Source organism: Nothoprocta perdicaria, unplaced genomic scaffold (assembly GCF_003342845.1).
Source record: "Nothoprocta perdicaria isolate Ctin4 unplaced genomic scaffold, notPer1 scaffold_106, whole genome shotgun sequence".
In the NCBI taxonomy this organism is placed as follows: Eukaryota; Metazoa; Chordata; class Aves; order Tinamiformes; family Tinamidae; genus Nothoprocta; species Nothoprocta perdicaria.
The window spans coordinates 1,408,929-1,429,787 of record NW_020454161.1 but is presented as its reverse complement, the minus strand read 5'-3'; the positions used below and the strand labels follow the sequence as shown (position 1 = coordinate 1,429,787).

General features: G+C 37.1%; 1 protein-coding gene across 2 annotated transcripts in view; it reads right to left on the bottom strand.

The window, feature by feature from the left end:
- The window catches only part of HDAC9 (histone deacetylase 9), a 324,682-nt gene extending 308,722 nt beyond the window's left edge, over window positions 1-15,960 (bottom strand). For both annotated transcript variants that reach the window (XM_026044923.1, XM_026044890.1), the window contains exons 1-2: window positions 15,947-15,960; window positions 12,801-12,915 (exon numbers count right to left, since the gene is read on the bottom strand). In XM_026044923.1, the coding sequence (XP_025900708.1) occupies window positions 12,801-12,915; window positions 15,947-15,949 (118 nt within the window). In that variant the 5' untranslated portion in view covers window positions 15,950-15,960. The remainder of the gene's footprint in view (window positions 1-12,800; window positions 12,916-15,946) is intronic.
- Between the last annotated feature and the right edge of the window lie 4,899 nt (window positions 15,961-20,859).

Below are 20,859 nucleotides of genomic sequence, written 5' to 3'. Positions count from 1 at the left end.
ATCACTGCCAACTTTTAAGAAAGGCTTTTGTCTAATCTCTTCAAGGATGATCAAATGTTTTTAAATGATGCCCTGAAGCAGGTTTGAACTATGATTTCCACTAGTTCTCCAGGACTTGGATTCATCCTCCAAGATGTACAGCCTAGAACTTCATCTTAAGTAAGAATAACATTGTCAAAACTAAAATTCTGTCTTGAGGTCCCTCTTAATCTTCATTTGCTAAATGGTTCAAAACAGTAATTAATTCAGTTTCTAGATTGAGATATTCCATACATTATAAAGCTACAGGCTTTCTAATGAAGCTTTGAAATTGTCACCAGCTTCAAAAATAAGGTGCTACAAAATAGTCTTGCTTTTTTGAGTTACCTAATCTGCAAATTACCTGTTTTAAGTGTTATAATTATCACTGTAGAAACACTTATTCTGCAGAAACACATCTGGGCTGCTAGAGACAGATTTAGGAAGAGGTGTGTGGGTGGAAAAAAAGTAAAAGTTGGTGAATGTCTTTTTTGGGGTATTCAACAGTTATGCAGCTGATCTAATGAAGGATCATTAGATCATTATAAAATATACAGATATTATAAATTCACATGTGAAAATATTAATTGCATAGTCTTTCAAGAAATCACGTTTTGCTTTACTTGCTTTGTGATGCCTAACTATTAAGGAATATGGAAGAAACCTGATGGATACTGAAATACCACTTTAAAAATTGTAACTATATGACAGATGTTATGAACTTGCTGGTCATTTGTTTTAGTTAGGAACAGAGCTGAGGAATGGAAATGTTCACTGAGCCTCCAAATCCTACCTGGACAGAACCTGGAAGTCTTAATATTTGAAAATCAAGAASAAGCAGAAGTGGAGATCTGTTAAATTCTCGGTATTTCTCTCCAGCTTAGAGATGCGTAGGTAAACTCACTGTTGTGGAGACTGATCATGTTTTTTCTCAGACATCATGCACCAGGTTTTTCAGAAATGTAGTACATCAGTTAAACACTTGTTTCTTTTCTTTGTACCTTGTCAATACCGTTGTTACTGTGGCCATGTAGTAAACTACATTGACGAACAAACCCAGGCTAAGAAAAGCTCTTTTATTTTCCTTGGGAAGAATTGAACCTGGATCAGTTCCCAAGTCTGGCCACATATAGAAAAATACCTGGCATGGCTGAGGGAAGAATGAGAAGAGAGGACAACTGGGAGGCAGTCACAAGAACTGTTTATTTGAGCATGGCCACTGATAAACAAGACCCTTGGCAAACTGCAGACCCCCTTCATGTTTGTAAAGGTTTGCATTTCCTCTGGTCAGTGTGTTGTGTCCGTAGGCCTCTCTCCTGCGTTTGAGGCAGCTGCATCCTGTCTTCTCCTTCTCTCTCCCCATACTAAGACCAACATACAACACTGAATTATTTAGTAAGTGATAGAAAAGAATCAGCAATCTGATGAGTAAAATCACCCAGGAATAAAATAATTTTGTCACCATGCAGGAGATTGTGAGCACCTTTCACACTGCTTATGTCCTCTGCATGTRAAAAGAAGACTGCTAACTGCAGAGGTCTTTTGCTCTTGTTTACTAGGACGCTGAAAAAGCAATTCCCCAGATGCAGATGTGAAGATGGAAACAGGAATTWGTGTCAAATGGAATACCACAGTGAAGGACCTGAAGAGACCAAATTTTAACATCAATTCTTTAATTAGATCTTAAATATGATYACAGCTCTCCAACACCTAAAAATCTACTCTGCAGTCCGGTTCATTGAAGCAAACTATGTTTGTATAAGACAGAACTGAAATATCAGGTATGTCAAACCTAACCAAATGAAATTTAAGCTAACAAAAAATCCCAAACACAACAAGAAAAAAACAAGCACAGCATTGGAGCACCACATTTGTATTTATTCCTGCACCCATATGACAAGTATCCCCCTCTAAGTGTAGGTAGGARTATCACTGTAATCTTACAGCAGAGCCTCTAACAGCCTTCCACTTCATATTTTGTGAACAGTCTTCCAGCTCACTTCAACCAGAATCCCAACAGAATTTACTGGAAAATGCTCACTGGCAGATTCCATCTTAAGCTTTTCAAGTGAGAAGAATTTGGTGCAAATACAGGATGATCAGAGAGAGTATAGAAGTGTGGAATGTTACAGCTCTGAGGGTACCTTCCAAGCCTGGACCAGCTGGATGGATCAATGGACAAGTTCCAGCAAGAGATGTGCTTCGCCCCCAGCCTTGCTCCCAGATGGTTTCTCCTTCACAAATTTCTGATATAGGACAGGCTCTCCACATAGATGTACTAGGACTTCTTATACCCAAGGCAGTCTGAAGAATACTCCTATATTTGATGGTCCTGATGAACAGGTAGGATGTTGGGTAGTGACCAAAAAATCTATGCCTCAGGTTATGCAGAATTGGACTTCACCATAATATATGAAATTTTCCAAAATTGAAAGATGTGGTAGGATCATTTTGCTATACTTAATAGTTTCAGATCTTGATTTAAATGGGGATTTAGCAAAGATAAAAAAAAAGAATCACTGATACACGTAAGAAAGGCTCCATAATTTAAAGAAGTTGGATCAAGAGAAGCCAAGTTTTTCTAAAGCAGGAAAAGATGATCCTGATGCTCTGCACAAGTTTCCTGCTACCAAATTACAATTCAGAATTGCAGGCAGCAAAGAAGTAGATGCAAACACTGCTAAATATTTCTCCTGGGAGACTGCAAAATAAAGGCTTCCCAAATTTACTTGGAGTGATGGCAGCACTCCCGTTCAGTAGAAACATGAATATTTTGTCACATATTTAGTCACAATCAAAGCAACTTCTAGAGGTYTGGCAAGATTTACAGACTATAAAGACAAGCCATGTAAGGAATTATGGCCCTCATTACTATCCTACCTATTTCAATAACTAATTATCAATACTGCTGAAAAACAGAGCCCTAATTCTACTTTTAACTTGTCTAGCTCCACCTTCTAGCTGCTAGATCTCATTAAATCTTCTTCTGTTAGATTAAACAAGTGTCTTTTATACTAGATATCTTCTTAAGCAGGCAGTCATCAACCAAAAATCACAAATGACTCAACTTTCTCTTTGGAAAACGAAAGCAGATTGCTGCTTCTTTCAATAAGGTATATTTTCCAGACTCCATTTCTTTTCTGTAGACTCTTTTTCAAAGCTCCTTTTGAARAGCAGCTGTCAGAAATAGAACTCTCACAATTATTTTGTTCAGTTAGTTTACGCGAAGGTTGAAGGGARAGTCTAAAGTCTTCAGCCTATGTTGCTATTACACATATTACAGGTCATAGTAGAGCACTTCGGGGCACAGACACTGAAAACCAATAGCAGAGGGCTCTCAAGATGGTCAGGGACCTYGAGCATGCGACCTATGAGGAGAAACTTGAGTAAGCAGAGCTTGATGAGTYCAGACCCAGGCTTTTTCCGTACTGGTAGATGACAGTAAAAGACTCAATGGCCACAAATGCTAACATGGAGGCCCAGACTTTTCAGCAGGACGGCAGTGCAACTCTGGAGGAAGATGCCCAGAGAAGTTTGCAGTCTCCAGCCCTCAAGGTTTTCAAAATTCAGCTAAGCCACCTKAGCTACTGTTGGTGACAGTCCCACCCAACCTCTAGAGGTCCCTTTGAATCAATATTTCCACAGTTCTCTTCATAAGGGCTGGAGTCTTTGTTTCTCTTATTCAGCTAAAAAGCATATTTTTCAAAAGAATCTGCTTTACCAAGTGGGATTATATAACCATATATCCGAATTCATTCCAGTCTAATGGATGTTAGCTCTACCAGAATTAATATTTTCCCTAGATAACTGATAAAAATACTGAATAATAACTAAGCATAAATTCCTGCAGAAATCTACTAGGAAAACCTTTAGGGGATAACAATTTTCCCCGTGTACAATCTTTGAGATCTGTTAGGCAGTTTTTATTTCATTTAATGCTATAATGATTTTGGATAGTGTTATTTTTAAACAGATTGTCATGCACTATAGAATGCTAAATATATTTTTTAACAATTATCTTTATCAAACTGGCTTTCTGTCATCGAAAACATTAACCATTTGTTTGAAAACTTTTTTCTCAGAACCATGTTGACTGACATGAGCTGCAATACTGTACTTTCATTCTCTGCAGAATGTAATATTCTAATTTTCCTTTCCTAAGGTCATTCAATATGTATATTTCCCCACTTAACGCATTCATATGGCATATGCTTTATTTTTATAGTTTTCAGAACTATATTTTAGAACATTGCTTAGCCAGCTATTGTAACAGTCTTGCACGAGAATTATCTCTTTCCATATGCTTAGCATTAACAGATGATGGTTGGTATTTGAATATTAGTGAAGCTACAATCTATTTTCTTGTTGATGAGATAGAAAAACATAACTTTTATTTAACTCCATCTCTAAAAGAGAAATATTTATCATGTCTTCCATGTTTTAAACKTCCAAAAGTTTAAGAACTTTTTACACTTTTAGCATCATCACAAGACCAATTCTATTCAAAAAGGTATGAATTTATGAGGTCAAAAAGGTAAGAATGATATCTTTAATTTCAGTGATACGCATTTAGGATGATTCTTTCACTCAAGCAGTCTGTCTATATGTGTACAGAGCACAATCTTTTACCTAYAATAAATTTGCACAGCCTTGGTTTACATCCACCGAAGCCACAGGCATTGGCATGCCACAAGAATTAGGACACAGGGTACAGCTTGCAGGTAACTTCAGCATCAGAAGCCCAGATCTCTCATGGAAACAGGGTCTATTTAGAGAAGTTGTGCTATGAGTAAACTCTTGGGCTTTTTTAGCATACACTGAAGTATTCTAGCTTGGGAGCCTATCACCATTTAAACAAGTGATCATAAAGACATTAGACATGACTGATTGGCTGGTTAATGWATTCAGCTTATATTACCACCATGATTTAAGTAAAATTTGCTGAATTTGTTCAGTATATTCTTGTGAAGGTGCAACTACACCATACTAGTGTTATGAACTACTCAGAGCAATGATTCTGAACCTCTAAAAGAAGAGTGAAGCACTGGATCATGTCAAATGACAGTAAACTTGATTGCTATTTCTAGTGCCTAAGTGAACACTAAGAATAAAGTACACACTTTAAGTGAGAAAAAGTTTACATTTAAAAAAGGCATTTTGAAGAATCTCATGAAATTAGAATGAGCTTCATAAACCAGATTGAAGTAAAAACCCTTCAAGGTTCATCCCAGAGAGATTACGAACTGTTAAAAGCAAAGCAAAGAGATTCAAAAAGTAAGACCTGTGCATTGCCTACACAAACTAAAGACAGTTTTCTTGAAAAAATGAACTTCCAGACAAAACATCTTCAGGTCGAAATTAATAAATGGTTCGTGAAAAGGAAAAAACAATACAACTGTAATTTTCAAACATAATATCTGCTTGAAGAGATAGTATTTTATCGTGTATGCACATATTAGCACTCATATGTATATACCATTTTAATATGCCACAGTTAAATAGATATATGAAAAATCACTCCTAAGTCTTCCTCTCCTGAGTTAATCTGAATGTGCAGAAAGCATTAACTAATTCCACAGTGCACTGTCTAGATGATTTATTCTGTTGTTGCTATTTATTTATTTAGAAATTGAAGAGTAAATGCAAAGTGGTAGGCAGCTATGAACACACAGAACTGTAAATGCATGAGAGCAGCATTGTAAGACTTATGTTTTGATTAGAAATTTTAATCTTAAATGGTGCAAATTCTTTCTAAGACAAAAACAAATGAAGTAGGTCAATGTATTTATGAACTTTAGCAACTAGCTAGTGAAAAAGATGCTTTCTTGCCTAATGCAGACAGGGTATTTTATTAATTATTTAGTTGTTTATATATTCAATTCCCTGTGGGAGAGCACATTCTGTATCTAAATTCTGCATTCATGTTTATGTGCTACTGGGATTTTACCTGGAAACATATGGGAAAAGACTTGAGCCTTAAACCTTTAGGAGTAAAATATACACAGATAGAATGAAAATCTATAAATAGTAACTTCTTTTACACTTCATGAAGTGATAAGTTGGGTTTTGTATCATACAGAGGCTGTTTTGGATCTCTGTAAGGAGATTCAAAAGGTGAAAGCATCTGAGTTGCACACACCCAGACTGTGCTTTGCATTGAAAGGGAAAAAAATGGGTGAGGAATGGGGTGAAAATATTTCTTTTATGTATTTCAATGGGCCAGAGCTTATGGATTATTATTTTATATTTTCTATATATTAAAAAGCTGCAGTAGTCTGTCACACATGTACTGTGACACAGTTTTTGTATCTATTTGTATCTATTTGTATGCTGTGACACAGCAATTTGTATCTATTAACCCTGAAAGTCAAGTGGCCAGATTCAAATCTGGTGTAAATCACTGCAACTTCACTGTGCTCAGCAAGTGGGTGCAGATTCATTGAATGAATTTAATTAATAAATTTATTCAACTCTGCCTTTACTTAAATAAACTTAAATGAAATGATAAAAGCAAAAGTCATCTTAAGAAACAGATGCCTTTGACTCTGTCTTCTGTCAGAGCCCAGGAAAGCACTGAAGCAGCAGCAATCAGTTTCAAAGGTTGCAATGGAAGTTAACAGCTATAAATTTTTCAGTATAAATCATTCTAGTCTTCTGCACTTTCATCAACTATGTTGGGCTAAAAATCCTATTAAACCTTTTTACAAGATGTCTGACAATATGTAAAAAACATAGATCATTCATCAAAATATTCTTCATCTGTTTGTGGCATCTACTGCTCGTTCACAGATGGTTACTGGACTGTAAAATAACCTTTCTCTGCACTTTTACACTAAACCAGTAGGGGAAATACAGATTTGGAGCGTTTTCTATATTTAGTAATTGGGAATAGGAGGAAAGAGAGTCAAGAAAAAGTACAACAAAGCAGAACAAAAAAAAAAATGGAGAGTCAGCTTTGCAGGGAGGTACAGCAAGCTATTCCTCAAGAGGAACAAACAAGGGCTTATTAAAGAAATTCAGAATTGAGATGACAGAAGAGTGATGCAGAAGTAGGAACCAGCAGAATTCAGCGAAAGGCTCCTCTCTGTTCCCGCACACTTCACTAAGAAAAGAAAAATCACGTTCTCACTGACTACAGCAACAAGCAGTGCTTACAAAGCACCAAAAGCTTGAAGAATCAGCACTGATACTGAAGAAGAGGAAAGAAGTGTGAACAGGGATTTTAAACAACAAAAGAGGAAATTCAAAGAAGTCCAGCAAAGGGTTTCTAAGTCTAAGATTTCTACATCAATAAAAGCTACTGCAAAACCCTTGTCAAAACACAATGTGAAACTTTTTTTTCCCCTTCCCTCCCCAAAAATCTCCCAAAACCAAACTGCATTAAAGTCCAGGCAGAGAATTATGGGATTCACTCATAAAAGAAATTGTTCGTTTCAAAGCCTCTTTAAAATTCCTCTTAGAAAAACATCTGAAATTGGTAGCAGTTGTAAAATTATAGTGTTACTTCTTCTGGACAATCTGACTATCTTCATTCTCAGGCTGGATTGCTTTTTGTGATTATTTCTTGTTAAATATTCTGAGGGTTGCTCTCATAGAGATATCAAGTACCTGGGAAATTCCATGTTAATAACTATGGCTGAGACACAATAAAGTAAAATTAACTCAAGTTACTAATATTTCTAATGGCATAAATATTTTAAAATATAATAWTTTTTCTTTTTTTTTTCCTTTGGAGAAATAAAACTGAATGGGCTGTTTCTTTTTTATTGATGCAAAAACATCAGTAATATAGATTGGGATTTAAACTCAGTAATGGCAGACATTGAAGACCTGGTTTCACCAAGATGCAAATATGCAAACAATGCATCTTTTGAATACATTCTATTTAGCAGCATGCACATATTGAAACACTTCTAGAAAATCATCATGATGCCAAGGAAGTTGAAAAGATCATTCACCCTAATCAGTGACCAACCCTCTGCAGCATTATTTCTCATATTAGCACCACTAAGAGAAAAAAAATGTTTTGTGAATTTACAGATAAATTGGATATGGGGTTTAACACTGGGGAACGGTGATACCAGACACTGACTTTTAATAAAAGCTTGTAGTAGCTAGAAAACTGGTAGAGAAAACTCTACCAAGAGTTTCCTATATTTTCCCTTTTTTTGCTATTAATATTACTTCTTTCTTAAAAGAAATGACATTAGATGATTCCTTGAACAACTTGGGGGGAGGTGGAGTATTATGATTCTTTGTTTTCTATTGTTTAACTCTTCCAATGTTACCTGTTATAATTTCCAGACAAAAAATAACGCACATGATATCTAATCTGAAAGAACTGATTGGCAGGAGGGGGAAAATGAGAAATGAAGAAAAGATCTTTGTGGTCTGATTCCCCTTCTTAGGGGGAAAAGATGAAAACAGATCATCTACCTCTCCTTAGTGATCTCTATTTTTACAGAATTCTGCTCATCCTTCTACATGGGTGCTCTTTCTCTTAAAAAAAAAAAAAAAAAAAAAGGGAAAAGAAATACTATAATAAATCAATGTGTGCCGCAAACGGAATGACCTCCTGTCCAGAAAAAATAACAGCCTGTTATTATATGTACTCCAGATGGAGTACTTAGGAACTGAACTGGCAGTTCACACAATAGAAGCAATACCACAAACCTATTAATGGAAGATCTATTTTAAAGAATTACACAGTCAAAAAACCCCAACCAACTCCAAAATATATATGTGAACATTCATCTACCAGTGTTTTTTTATTTAATATTATAGAACAAATAGCAAAAGCCTTTCTCAAAACAACAGGTTAACTATCCCCTTTAAGAGCATATTATATTTTCTCTCTTTTTGTCTAATGCTTTTCTGTCCACAAACCTGTCGAGATCCATGTACATGCATCGGCAGCACGATGTAAACATTTCATTAATGATCTTACAACTTATAATAAGCAAGGCAAACAACCAAACATCAGCACCTTCCCCTGCTGGGACTCAGCATTTACTTTATAGCTCTACAGATAGCCAGAATCTGGTCCCTTAAGGTTCAAAGACTTGAGATCACATCAGTAGGTAACACTGTTGTCACAGGCAGTTGTTGCTACACAGGAGGCCTCTTCATTGCATCATACAATGTAAGGAAATACTTATGTGCATCGGTGCTGTGAGCAGACCCTAGCCAAAGAGGCTCCTCAGGTACCTTCAAATAAAGCATGCACAATTCCTGTCTCTTCCCATCCGGTCCTTCGGTGGTCTTGTGGGACAATTTAGGCTGGCATAAAGGAAAAGAAATGTCTTCTAAAGAAATAAGTATTTATTCCACTGGTAGCACCACTGTATAGAGCTTCTAGTAATATTAATGCATCAAGCACTTGCACATCACTGTAAAAATATTTWAAAAAATTAGCACTGCTCATAGCACTTAAAATTTCCTACAGCATTTTAGATTTTTGTTAATCACATGAGCCATCCACAGATGAGGCTGGCTGGTAAAATTCACTTACATTGTAGTGCTACTTTACTAGTTTGTCTCTTTTCTGTGTAAATAGCATGTATGAATGTACATGAACAAACTATACATGGGTTAAAGATAAAAGGTTAAAAAAAGTACAATAGAAAAGGATGGCTTTTCTGTTGTGGTCGACAGCTCTGACCTGAAAATTGAAGTTTACATTACATTATGCAAACTTTCAGTGGTCTCACCTATAAGGCACAGAAATTAATATTCAAATGAGGTAACATCCCAGTATGCACAAGAAGAAAAAAATAAGAGTACTCTCACAATGAAGTCATAACGTTTACAATTTCCTTTGTTATTTTAAATATCATCTTAATTGTTAGCTGTAAGTGAGCAGAGCAGCTTAGACACTAAGGAGGCACCAGATTTTCAGGAGGAGAGACTCAAGAACGTGAAAGCCTTTACCACTATCCACCAGATTTCCAACAGGTTTTTGCCATTTCAGCTGTGTACCTTAATTAAACGACTGCCTTCTGAAGGCTCACCTTCATAGGATCTAGCTGCTAGTATCTAGTATCATAGGATCTAGTATCAATCCAAATCATTTTTCTACTTGGATACTACAGATATTTCATCCACTACTGCAGTTTTTAGAAGCTAAAGAAGTATATCTTAGTATCATATATCAATATATTTTCAACTTTAATGTTCCTTCAATATTCTTTTGTACATGGAAGTTACCACTAGGTAAAGATATTTGGAAATCAGTCTTAATCACTCTTTACAGAATCAAAATTTCATTCACCCTGCTGATTTCCATTTTCTAATGTAATTTCCAAAAGGTGCTAAACCTTCTGCAATTACAAAGGAAGGTGCTAAGTATCTTAGGTAAATTCCTGGCTCCATGTAGCTTGCACTGTTCATATGACAATGCAACAGGGAAATGTCACACGTGGCAGGCAGCSAGCCGGCCTCCCTTCTGAATGAGGGACCAGGCTCAGGAATTAGCACACTCAAAAGTATATGCATCATATTAAATTGTAAATATATATAWAAAACCCTGAAAATTGTAAAAGATAGTTCCTGTGTAGCTCATATCTCTTGGAAAGGGTCAAAAACCCTATTTAGAAGAATGACAGAATGGATGAATACAATACATACATGTTCCCATATGTCTGTGAAAGAACAGAGAAACTGAAGTCTCCATTTATATTAAAAACTAAAAGCAATGCAAATTCACTCCAATTAAAAACAGTGCAAATTCCTTCCAATTACATGCTGTTCAAGATTACTGACAGCATTTTTAAATTGAAGTTCTTGACAGAGCTAACTAATTATGCAATAATTTTTCCCTCAAAATAGACAACCCACTATTTTCCTCACACTATTGCTAAGTGTTTCAGCTACTTCCCAATTCATAACTTCCCCTCAGTAGGAGAGAGAACATTGCAAAAATTTGAATTACCATCATGATCACTAGCTTTCTAACTATTCCAAAATATTTATCTATTTTTACTTTCCAGTGGAATGCTATAAATACAGGCAATGGAACAGCACTGTTCCATTAAGAAGATTCATTAAGAAATCTGCAAAGTTATAAAGTTTAGAGAAAGCCTTTTAACTATCCTACAGTGCTTATTGTGAGATCAGTCTTGTTTTACTGAAACTCAACAGTAATTGAATTTTCTGCAGATCCACTTGTATGTCAAAAATACATCATCTGTTTTCACACTGAACTAATTAAAACTAGAGAAGACTCACTACAGTGCGCACTGAAGCATTCTCAGCATTGTTGATGGGACTCAATTACGGATGCTTAGATACTACAGATACTGAAAGTCTAGTAAGAATGGACCTGAAGAACTAGATTTAGAGGTATTTACACAGAGAACTCCTCTTCCTGAAACATCCATAGCTTAAATAACATTTTTGATCCAGGTCTCTCTGATTATGCTGAATGTCTCTCCTTATTGCATTTGAAAAGACAGCAGACAGGAACGCATATTTGCAATCTGTTTTCTGATAGAGATGAGAATATATTGGATTTTTTTTTTTCTGTGAGATCCAATTTCATTTTTGACTATGAGTTTTAGCAGACTACATCTACAGCAAGCAAGGAAACGCTAGAAAGACACCAAATTAACTGCAGCATTTTGCTATTCGAATTGTACACTTAGGAATGTGTAAGTTTATTTTATATTAGCCACCACTGGGATACATAKAAAACACAGACACACTTTTCTACTGAATGTCCCATCATATTTTGTATTGATAATTCACCACACACACCAAATTCCACTTGGAGGGAGGAGGAAGGAAGGGAAACCTAGTGTGAAGGGAAACTCAGCTATGTTTTGCTCCATTAACAGAAGAGCAATACCTCCCAGTTTTCAATGCGACAGTCAACAATTCTCCAAAAGCCTTAACTGGATTACATTTCTATGAGACAGGGAGTCGAGCAAATGCATGCCACTTACTAATTATTACAGTGTTTTCCCTGATGCTGTTATACTAGTTGTTTGCACAAAGCCAAAGCAGGCAGAAAATAAGCCACCTGTACACTTTTATTCTACCAACAGTACCAGAAATAGACTCTTGAAGTGTGGGTGAATGAAGTGTGAACCATATGGAACGTTGCAGAGATCTGAATTGGGGACTCTCGCTCCTCAAAAGGAGCGAAGTCAAGGCGTGCTCCATATGCAGCATTCTTTTTTCTTCAGAAGTTTGAACGTTGGTCACAGCTCCTAATAAGTTTACCTTCTGTGAGGTGAGACAGCAGCAGCTCATTCTGCAGGCACCAGGTAAAGCAGGCACACAGAGCAGGGGGAATCACGCACAGATAAAGATGGAAGTTCAGCAGAGAATGGCCAATACTGGCAAATACGACATTAGAGTAGAAAGCAAAACAACAGAATGCCACCTGCTCTCACTCTCTGAGCAATGCAGCTATGTAAAGGCAGATAATCACTTTATGATGAGATAAAAATACTAAGAACTAAAATGTTTTAACTTGCTTATTCATTTTGAATCATGATTGTTCCATTTTTTAATAAACTCTAAGCAAATATCAAAAAAGCATTGCAGACTTTTACAGGCTTTATAATTCAAGTGAAATAAAGAACCCAAACAATAGCCTTTTTTTTCCATGCATGGCATTTACTCTGTTTCATAAGAYTGTCAAATCTTATTAGGTACAGCTGGCATATGGGTTACTTGCCAAATCCGTTCTATCATCAGCACAAAGAATTCTGCTCGCTGCAACACAGGGCAGGGTTCGGCAGGAGCGAGGTGAAGCAGCAAGACACGAACCCACTGACCTGGCTGTGTTGTGGAGCTCATCGTTGCTGATAAAATGATAGGTTGTTGACAGTGTAAATCGGACCTTGTCAGCAGTTGTTCAGGTTTCRAGGTTGGGCCTGAAGTGGGGTGTATCTGAATACAAGACAGAAAAGAAAAAAAAAAAACACTTTAGAGCTATATATTAAAAAAAACCACACTTTTCTCAGATTAAAGACTTCTGTCATGTAAGTTTTCTCTCTCAAAATTTAGAGCTGGTGATCATCAAAAACAATACTAAAGCTATTAAGCCTCRAACTTGAGGACAGTACACATTCAGACACCATCTTGCATTACAGTATACCYGGAGTCACAAAACAATCTCATAAAGGACTAGTCATTTATCTGTCTGCAAAGACCAGAGAGGTATATGTACCCCAGAGTTTAAAAGACTTTAGGAGGAACTAGATGGATTCCATCTTTACATCTAAGCAGTGGCCAATTCACAATTTTAATCATACACATTTGCAGTTAGATCTGAAATGTGAATGTGCAGAAAGAGATTTGCATTCAGAAATCTTGCTGCAAAATGTATTTTCTTCAACTCCAATGTTTATCTTGATTATAATACAACTTGTTGAAAAAATTAACATAGCTGATTGGATCTCTCRCTACTAGTTAATGGCATTTCTGACACTGCCAAAAATGCTGCTAAGAGTAAGGGCTGCTTACGAGTAGGACAAGGAAGTTTTTGTAATTTGCCTCAACTTCTCCCACAGTCCTGTGGCAGTCAGTGCAGAAGCAAAAGCACAGTGTTTCTCTAATACTTATATCTGCTGAAAGATGCMGAGACAAGTTGCAAAGAAAGGAGGCTTTGAGGAGACTAAAATACATTTCCATTCAAGTATGCTATAAACAGCATAATGGGGGAGAAGGCTGTAGTGCATTACAATACTTTTAAGCTGTAGCTATCCTATTCAGAAGCCATTGCTCCTGAAGCATCTAAGTAGTTAGAGATATTTTTAGCACTGAATATTTTAGCAGCTTTTGTCATGAGTTTTTTAAAAGCACCAACTGCACATTTGGTTTCAAGTTGAGTTCAGCCAAATTTAAGATAATAAATTACATTTTAATTAAGTATAATCATTTACATTTTGCATCATTATCGTTTCAGAAAGGGAAATCGCTTTTTTAATAAGTAATTTCTGCTTGTATGTGCATTAAAGCAGCTTGCTCATACAGGCCTGATCTTCAGATATATCCAATATTCCAGCAGACAGCATCTGTAGATCAAAACCAAAATCAAGATTCAGGAGACCTTGTGCAAATCCTACTTATTTTTCCTTGCTTACCACATGAATCAAGTTTCAGCGCTTTTTAAAGGGAGCACTTTTAGAATGAACAGACTCAATGACTTTATCTAATCTAAGACCTCTGTTTACACACAGCTTTATGACACCCATCTCTACCTGAACCCCAAAACAAGAGGGTAAGTTATGCTCCAAGAAATGTTAAGATAAATAAAGCTCCAAGAAATGTTAATACAGGAAATGAACAAGCCAGGCTAGCAGATTTAATATCGTTATTTAATTTAAGAAATCTCCTTATTATGCCAGCAGCTGCACTGGCAATGAAGGCTATTTTCCAGTAAATCCAACTTTCATTCATTCTATATCCAACCTCACAGTTCTAACTATGTGATATCTCATTTAAAAGGACGAAAAAGTGATGTATTTGGCCCTTCTTTCCTAGAATAAATCTTCAGCAGGGTTTTAGAATTACACGGAACAGCTTTGGGTGTAAGGATTGCCACATTCTAGTGAAAACTGTATACAGAACTATTATGTAACTTCACTTCAYGTAGACCCACTCACCCCACTAGATATATTGAAGCTTCTACAGCAGTGAGGGAAGAAGGAGGGAACATTGGACTAGATGAGCTCCAAAGTTCCCTTCTTAACTGCAGCTTATTTACAAGTTGACTCTTGACAACTTTTGGTGTAGTGAAGACTGCGGGAGGTTCCTGAGAACAGGAGGATAACCAGGGTCACTCCTACCTTTAGGAAGCAGAATAAGTAGGATCTGGGGAACTATAAGCCAGGCAGCCTCACCTCTGTCTCTGGGAAGGTGATTGAGCAACTGATTGTATAAACCACAAACAAATATGTGAAAGACAAGARCATGACCGAGAGCAATCCACGTGGATTTATAAAGAGGAAGTCATGCTTAAACAACTGAATAGCAATCCAGAACGGGATGACTGACTTGGGGGACAAGAGAAAGGAGTGGATGTTGTTTGTCCTTGCCTTTAGTAAGGCTTCAAACACTTCCCTCCATTAACTTCCTCACTGACAAACTGAGGAAYAGATTAGATAGGTGGACTGCCTGGGTGAAAGGGTTGAGATCATCACCACAAAGTCGAGCTGGCAGCCAGTCATTAGCCAGCCAGGGGTAAAGACAGGAGTCCCCCTAAAAAATAAAAAAACCAATCCAAAAAAATATCTAACATCTTTCTTCCTTAATGCCCTGGGATCGAGTGCACCCTCAGTAAGTCYACAAATGATACAGGACAGTTGTTGATACACCAGATGGCTTCACTGCTATTCACAAGGACCTCAGCTGGCAGCAGAAATGGGCCAGCAAGACTCTCATGATTTTCCACAAAGGGAAATTCACCGTCCTGCAACCTGGGAGGAAAAGCCTTATGGACCAGTACATGCTGAGGGATGACCAGCTGGAGGTCTCCATGGACAACAAGTTGAATGTGAGCCAGCAGTGTGACCTTCCCAGGGCAGCCAACAGCCTCCAGGACTAGTTAAGGGAGAACAYTGCCAGCTGCTCATGGAAGGTAATCCTTCCCCTTGCTCTGCACTGGTGGGACCACATGTGCAGCACTGTGTCCAGCTCCAGGGTCCCCAGTGCAAGTGAAACATGGACACACTAGAGCAAGTCCAGCCAAGGGCCACAAAGATGATGAGGGGACTACGGCATCTATCACAAAAGAAGAAGCTTACAGAGCTGCAACTGCTTAGCCTCAGGAAGTTCAGGGAATCTTCTCAATTTGAATAAATACCTCACGGGAGGGTATAAATAAGACAAAGCCAGGCAAGTGTTTGCAAAAACTGAAGTAGAGAAACTCCATTAACAGGAAGGGAAAAGAAAAATATACATATATCCGGACGTTTACCATGAGGGCAATCAAACATTGGAATAAGCTGCTCAGAGAGGCTGTGGAATCTCCCGTCTTCGGAGATATTCAAAACCAGTCCTGGGCCACCTGCTCCAGCTGACCTTGCCTCAGGCAGGGGAGTTGTACTTGACAATCTCCAGTGTGCCGTCCAACCCCAACTATTTTATGATTCTGTGATGTGAAGGGAGAAAGAAAACATGACTTCCAAGATCACCACAGAGAGCACTGAATATTCATTGAGGTCAAACTCGTGGAAAAAAGCTCCTGTATAATAAAGCATTCTTCTGGGATACCCATAAAAAGACTTCTGTTCAGGAATTTCGCAGATTTAACTGCACTGGTAGTTTTATATTTTGATGAAGTGATAGTTGGCATCCAGCCTGATACTCTATTTCCATATTTCTTGTAAATGCAAAGCTTTCATTAAGTAGAATGTTGTTGTGCAGTTTCAGTTTTAATAAATCCTTGTAAATATGGTACAAAGTTCATATTGTCAAAGCTCACATTCAGAGCCATGAAAAACTCCACATCATCATATACATCATTACATCCACATTGCAGACACTTATTCAAACACATTTCTAATGAAAAGACTACATGCTTCATTTTTTTCCTTTTAACAAAGAAATGCCATGCTATAAAACAAGCAACATAAGCTGTATAAACTGCAGTGGCACACATATTTTAATGTCAGCCCTAAGCCAAAGGGAAAAAGCAGAAGCTGGCCACAGTAGATCAGAATTTTGTGGGGTGCTGCGGTCCTTGGGAGAGGCATTTGTCCTCAACTTCCATCCACAGAGCTCCTGATCAGTCAAATCATAAGGATACTAAGGTAGTTGCACTCTGTAAGGCCACACACTTTACCTGGGGACCAAAGGTAATAATTCACCCCCATTTGTAACCCAATTTATCAATGTGACATACTAAGATATAGCACACTACATGGCAAATTAATTTCCATACAGTATCACTGTAGGTGACACTTTGCATCAGTGACTTGCATTTCCTCACCCAGAAAGGATGATCCCCTCTCCCTTGTCTTTAAAGAAAATTCAGCAGCTCATGTGCTCCGAGGCCCGATGCAGCTTTGAAACAGCAAGAGGAATGATATGAGATGGAATTCAGATCTTCATGGCCGGTGGCCACCATAACGCTTGTGTTTCTCAAGACTATAAATAGTTACAATTTCAAACAGAAATAAGAATTTCRAGTTAATGTTGCTCCTTTAAACTGTCATCTTTCTCTGCCGTTCCAAAACTGCATTCACTGACTACGTTTTTTTCTGTCTTGTGCCTACACTGCAAAATTCCTTAGGGAATTGGGTTTCTGAAATAGGATACACTGAATACAAATTAACAGAATTCAGATGAAACAGATACTTCTGCTTACATGTCCCAGTTCCCCAAGATGAATTTTTTATGTGCGCTTGTGAAATTAATTCATAGGCATATAGTTTTCAAAACGATGTCCTGAAGGTATCTTCCAGATTTCTCTCTTCTAGGAGGACTTTTTACCCAACTCTAAAATATCTCTATTTGTAAAGGTTTTCAGAAAATCATTATGCAAAGTTTCTGCATATAAAATATGCAATAATGTACTTTTTCAAATAGCAAACACAACAGGTTGGCACCCCTAATAATATATCTGGTAAGTGCAGATTATCTGAYGGATACTTTATTTTAAAATAACTTCCAGTAGTTTACTGACAAAGTTGTCTTGTACTTGAAAATACGCTAGGTCACTCACCTCAGGCATCACAAGAAAGRGACAATAAAAAATAACAATTTCTCTTCACAAAAGCTTCTGCCTTTAAAAACTAAAGGCCTAAAACAGACACTAGAATTAGTAAAAATCTTGTTGTCTGAGCAGTTAACAATAAACAAATTACAGAAAAATGTCATTTTAAAAAAAAAAAAAAAAAAAAAAAAGACCTCTACAGGTCAGGAGCCCTGCATATGAACCATATCATTTTAGCATTTTAAGCATATGAAAATGGTTAAAAAATTAATAATTCTTCCAAATGATACAATCTTTGTTTTGAAGAGCCAGTTCTATATTTTCCCAAATACTCATACGCAATACTTGGCAGTTTTTACCTCACAGATGTTGTGAGCAAACTGCTAATGTAGTTTTAGGTGGGAAATCTCAGACATCTTTCTGGTAAGAGAAACATTCCTTTCTGAAGGAATCTGCCTCTCTTAAGTAAGCAAGAGAGGCAGATATCCTTATCCTCAACCTCTTTCACAGTCTCTCACCATMCGCTACACAGAGCTGGATAAAATAAACACATCCAAATAGCAAGGTGATGAGGATGCTTTCATAATGAGTCTTATTAGCCTCAGTCATCAGGACTGAACAATATGCTGCTATGCTGTGCCTGCCCTCCTGTTATGCCAGTTGCAGTACCTTGGCACAAGCTCCTGCCTGATTTCACAGCAAACTGGACATATACTCAAGCTGAAAACACTTTTTTTTTTTTTTTTTAATTTGAGTAATTTATACTTTCTGTCCATTTTATAAGGCATTTAGAATACTCAGTATTTGCTTGACAACTCATTTTGAACTTTGTAGAAGATTTACCTCGGTCTTCAATAAGACTAATGTGAAATTACAGGTAAACATCTCTAATGTTAGTTACATTTTCATGTAGATATTAGCATAGATAATCAAATTTGATAGCACAGATAATTAAATTCAGTAAGACTCAATCTGCAAACAGTCCGTGTTTTGAGACCTCTCTGGCAGTTGTGCTTTGACTTTCGATTTGCATGAATCCAGAAACAAGATAAATCAAGAATGTTATTCTACTTCTTCCCAATGCTTCCACATATTCCKCAAAGCTAATCATGGTTAGGCCAAAACGACTATCACTACATCAGTTACGACCYAGATGTCCCATCCAGGACACACAACTTTCAGTATGATATTCAGTACCCCACTTGTACCAATCACCTCTAAAAGTGATACAAAACTTTCTGTGATGAAATGAGAGCTCCTACATCATGCTTCAGCGCCATCAAATTGGTACCTTCCTGTGGACTGTTGAAGGCAGGTCTCAAACATCAGCTTCTGAAATCTCAGATGTTTCAGTTTCCCCCTGAATACCCAGTATTCAGTCTTGGATGCAACCTTCAGTGACTGACATATTCAGAAAGCTGTACAAATGCAAGTGTGTTTAGATTTAGGCTTCTATCCTCTTCTATACTTTTGAAATTTCTCAGCTTGAGGAAGTTTAAGACATTTACAATACAAGATATTCCTCTAGAGCAAAAAAAGTGAAGGGTTTCTGAATTTTACAGCTCATCAATCACGTAATACTTAAACTGAGAAATGTGTATTTGAAATAAATGAAATCCAGAGAACCTCAAATCCACAGTCACATTTGGCACTTTAAGTAGCTGGCAAGTCTGAATTCCACCAGGCAGAAAACTTTCCAGAAAATAAATCTAACATAAGAGTAAGGCACTCAGAATACAGGCTCATGATAACTTGTTTTGTAGGTTGTGAGTCTCAAGATTACAAAACAAGAGAATCATTTAAAATTGGTAAAATGAAGGCTAAGAACTGCAGTAATCATCCTTGGAAAGCAGTCAGCCCCCTTCGTTACTTAGCACACACAAGCATCAGGTGAGACCAAGACCATCTTTTGCTGATACCAGCAGGGTTTGTGCTGCAAAGAATTTGCAGCCCTCAATCAGCAAACCAGGCACAGAGGACAACAGAGGCACACAGCACAACATTCTCTGGGGCATATCGTATTTATTTTAAGAAAGATGTATTTGTTTGTTTGTTATAAAATGAAAATCTTAAACTAATGAGGGAATCAATTTTTCGCAAGTTTAGTAAAAAGTAGAAGTACCTGTATGTGGAACTCTGTTACCGCTGCCATCCGCTATACTACATGTTGTGCAGTGCTACTAGGTCTGAGTTATTATGTCTGTTCCTATGACTGACACATCAGTTTCCATTTAAATCTGTGTTGAAAAAAGGGGTTTATCTGCCAGGCATCGAGAAAGATTTTTGTCATCCGTACCACTCCTTTGGGGCTTTCCTCTTAATTAAGAGCCTGGTATTTTTCTTCCATTGAAAGTAAGTTTAGACAAATTTTCYTCAGGAAAATAGATTGATTGGCCAGAAAACAGTACAGCTAATTTTTAAGACATAAATCCATTATAAAAAACAATCCATTTGCTCTTAGTGAATTTATCTAAGCTTGGAAAGATTTCACACTAGCTTCTACATATACTAGGTTTCAACTGTGGCTTCTCAATGTCCAGAGAGCTGCTACCAGAGTTTTTAATCATACAAGCTGCTCTTTGCATTATTTGAACAGTAATAATTTTTTTGTTGAGCTAATATTACAAAAATAACCTTTTCAATAAGGCTGATGCATTGAAGCACATTTACATTGCCTGTGCTTTAATGGTTGTCTTGTTTACAGAAGAACACAACTTTACATCAGRTAAGTGGAAAAGTAAAGTCCAAGTTTATTGGAGGATGCTTCAGCAGGAACTGAGTGACACAGGAAAAGTTTGATTAATACTTGGCATTTTCAGTAATGGAATATCAACCAAAAGAATGGAGTCTTTTCACATCAAGTAGTTAAAGTGGATCTCAGGTAGAGGTCTGAAAAAAATATTTTCATGCAGAATTAATTTTCTATGATTTCATCAATGTCTCTGGAAAAATACACATTTGATAATTTACAAGTTGGTGTTACAACACGCTCATACTTCACACAGGAACTTGTCGGCCACAATACAAAGGATTCATTGACTCATCTGCCTGATGAATTCAACTCAAAGCAGAATTTAGCTTTTCTTTTAGCTTTAGAAAGTCATGTCCCCTGTTGCAAGRACACAGCATCACTGAGCAATAGCACTGGGCCTAAATATTGGGAAGAGCTCACA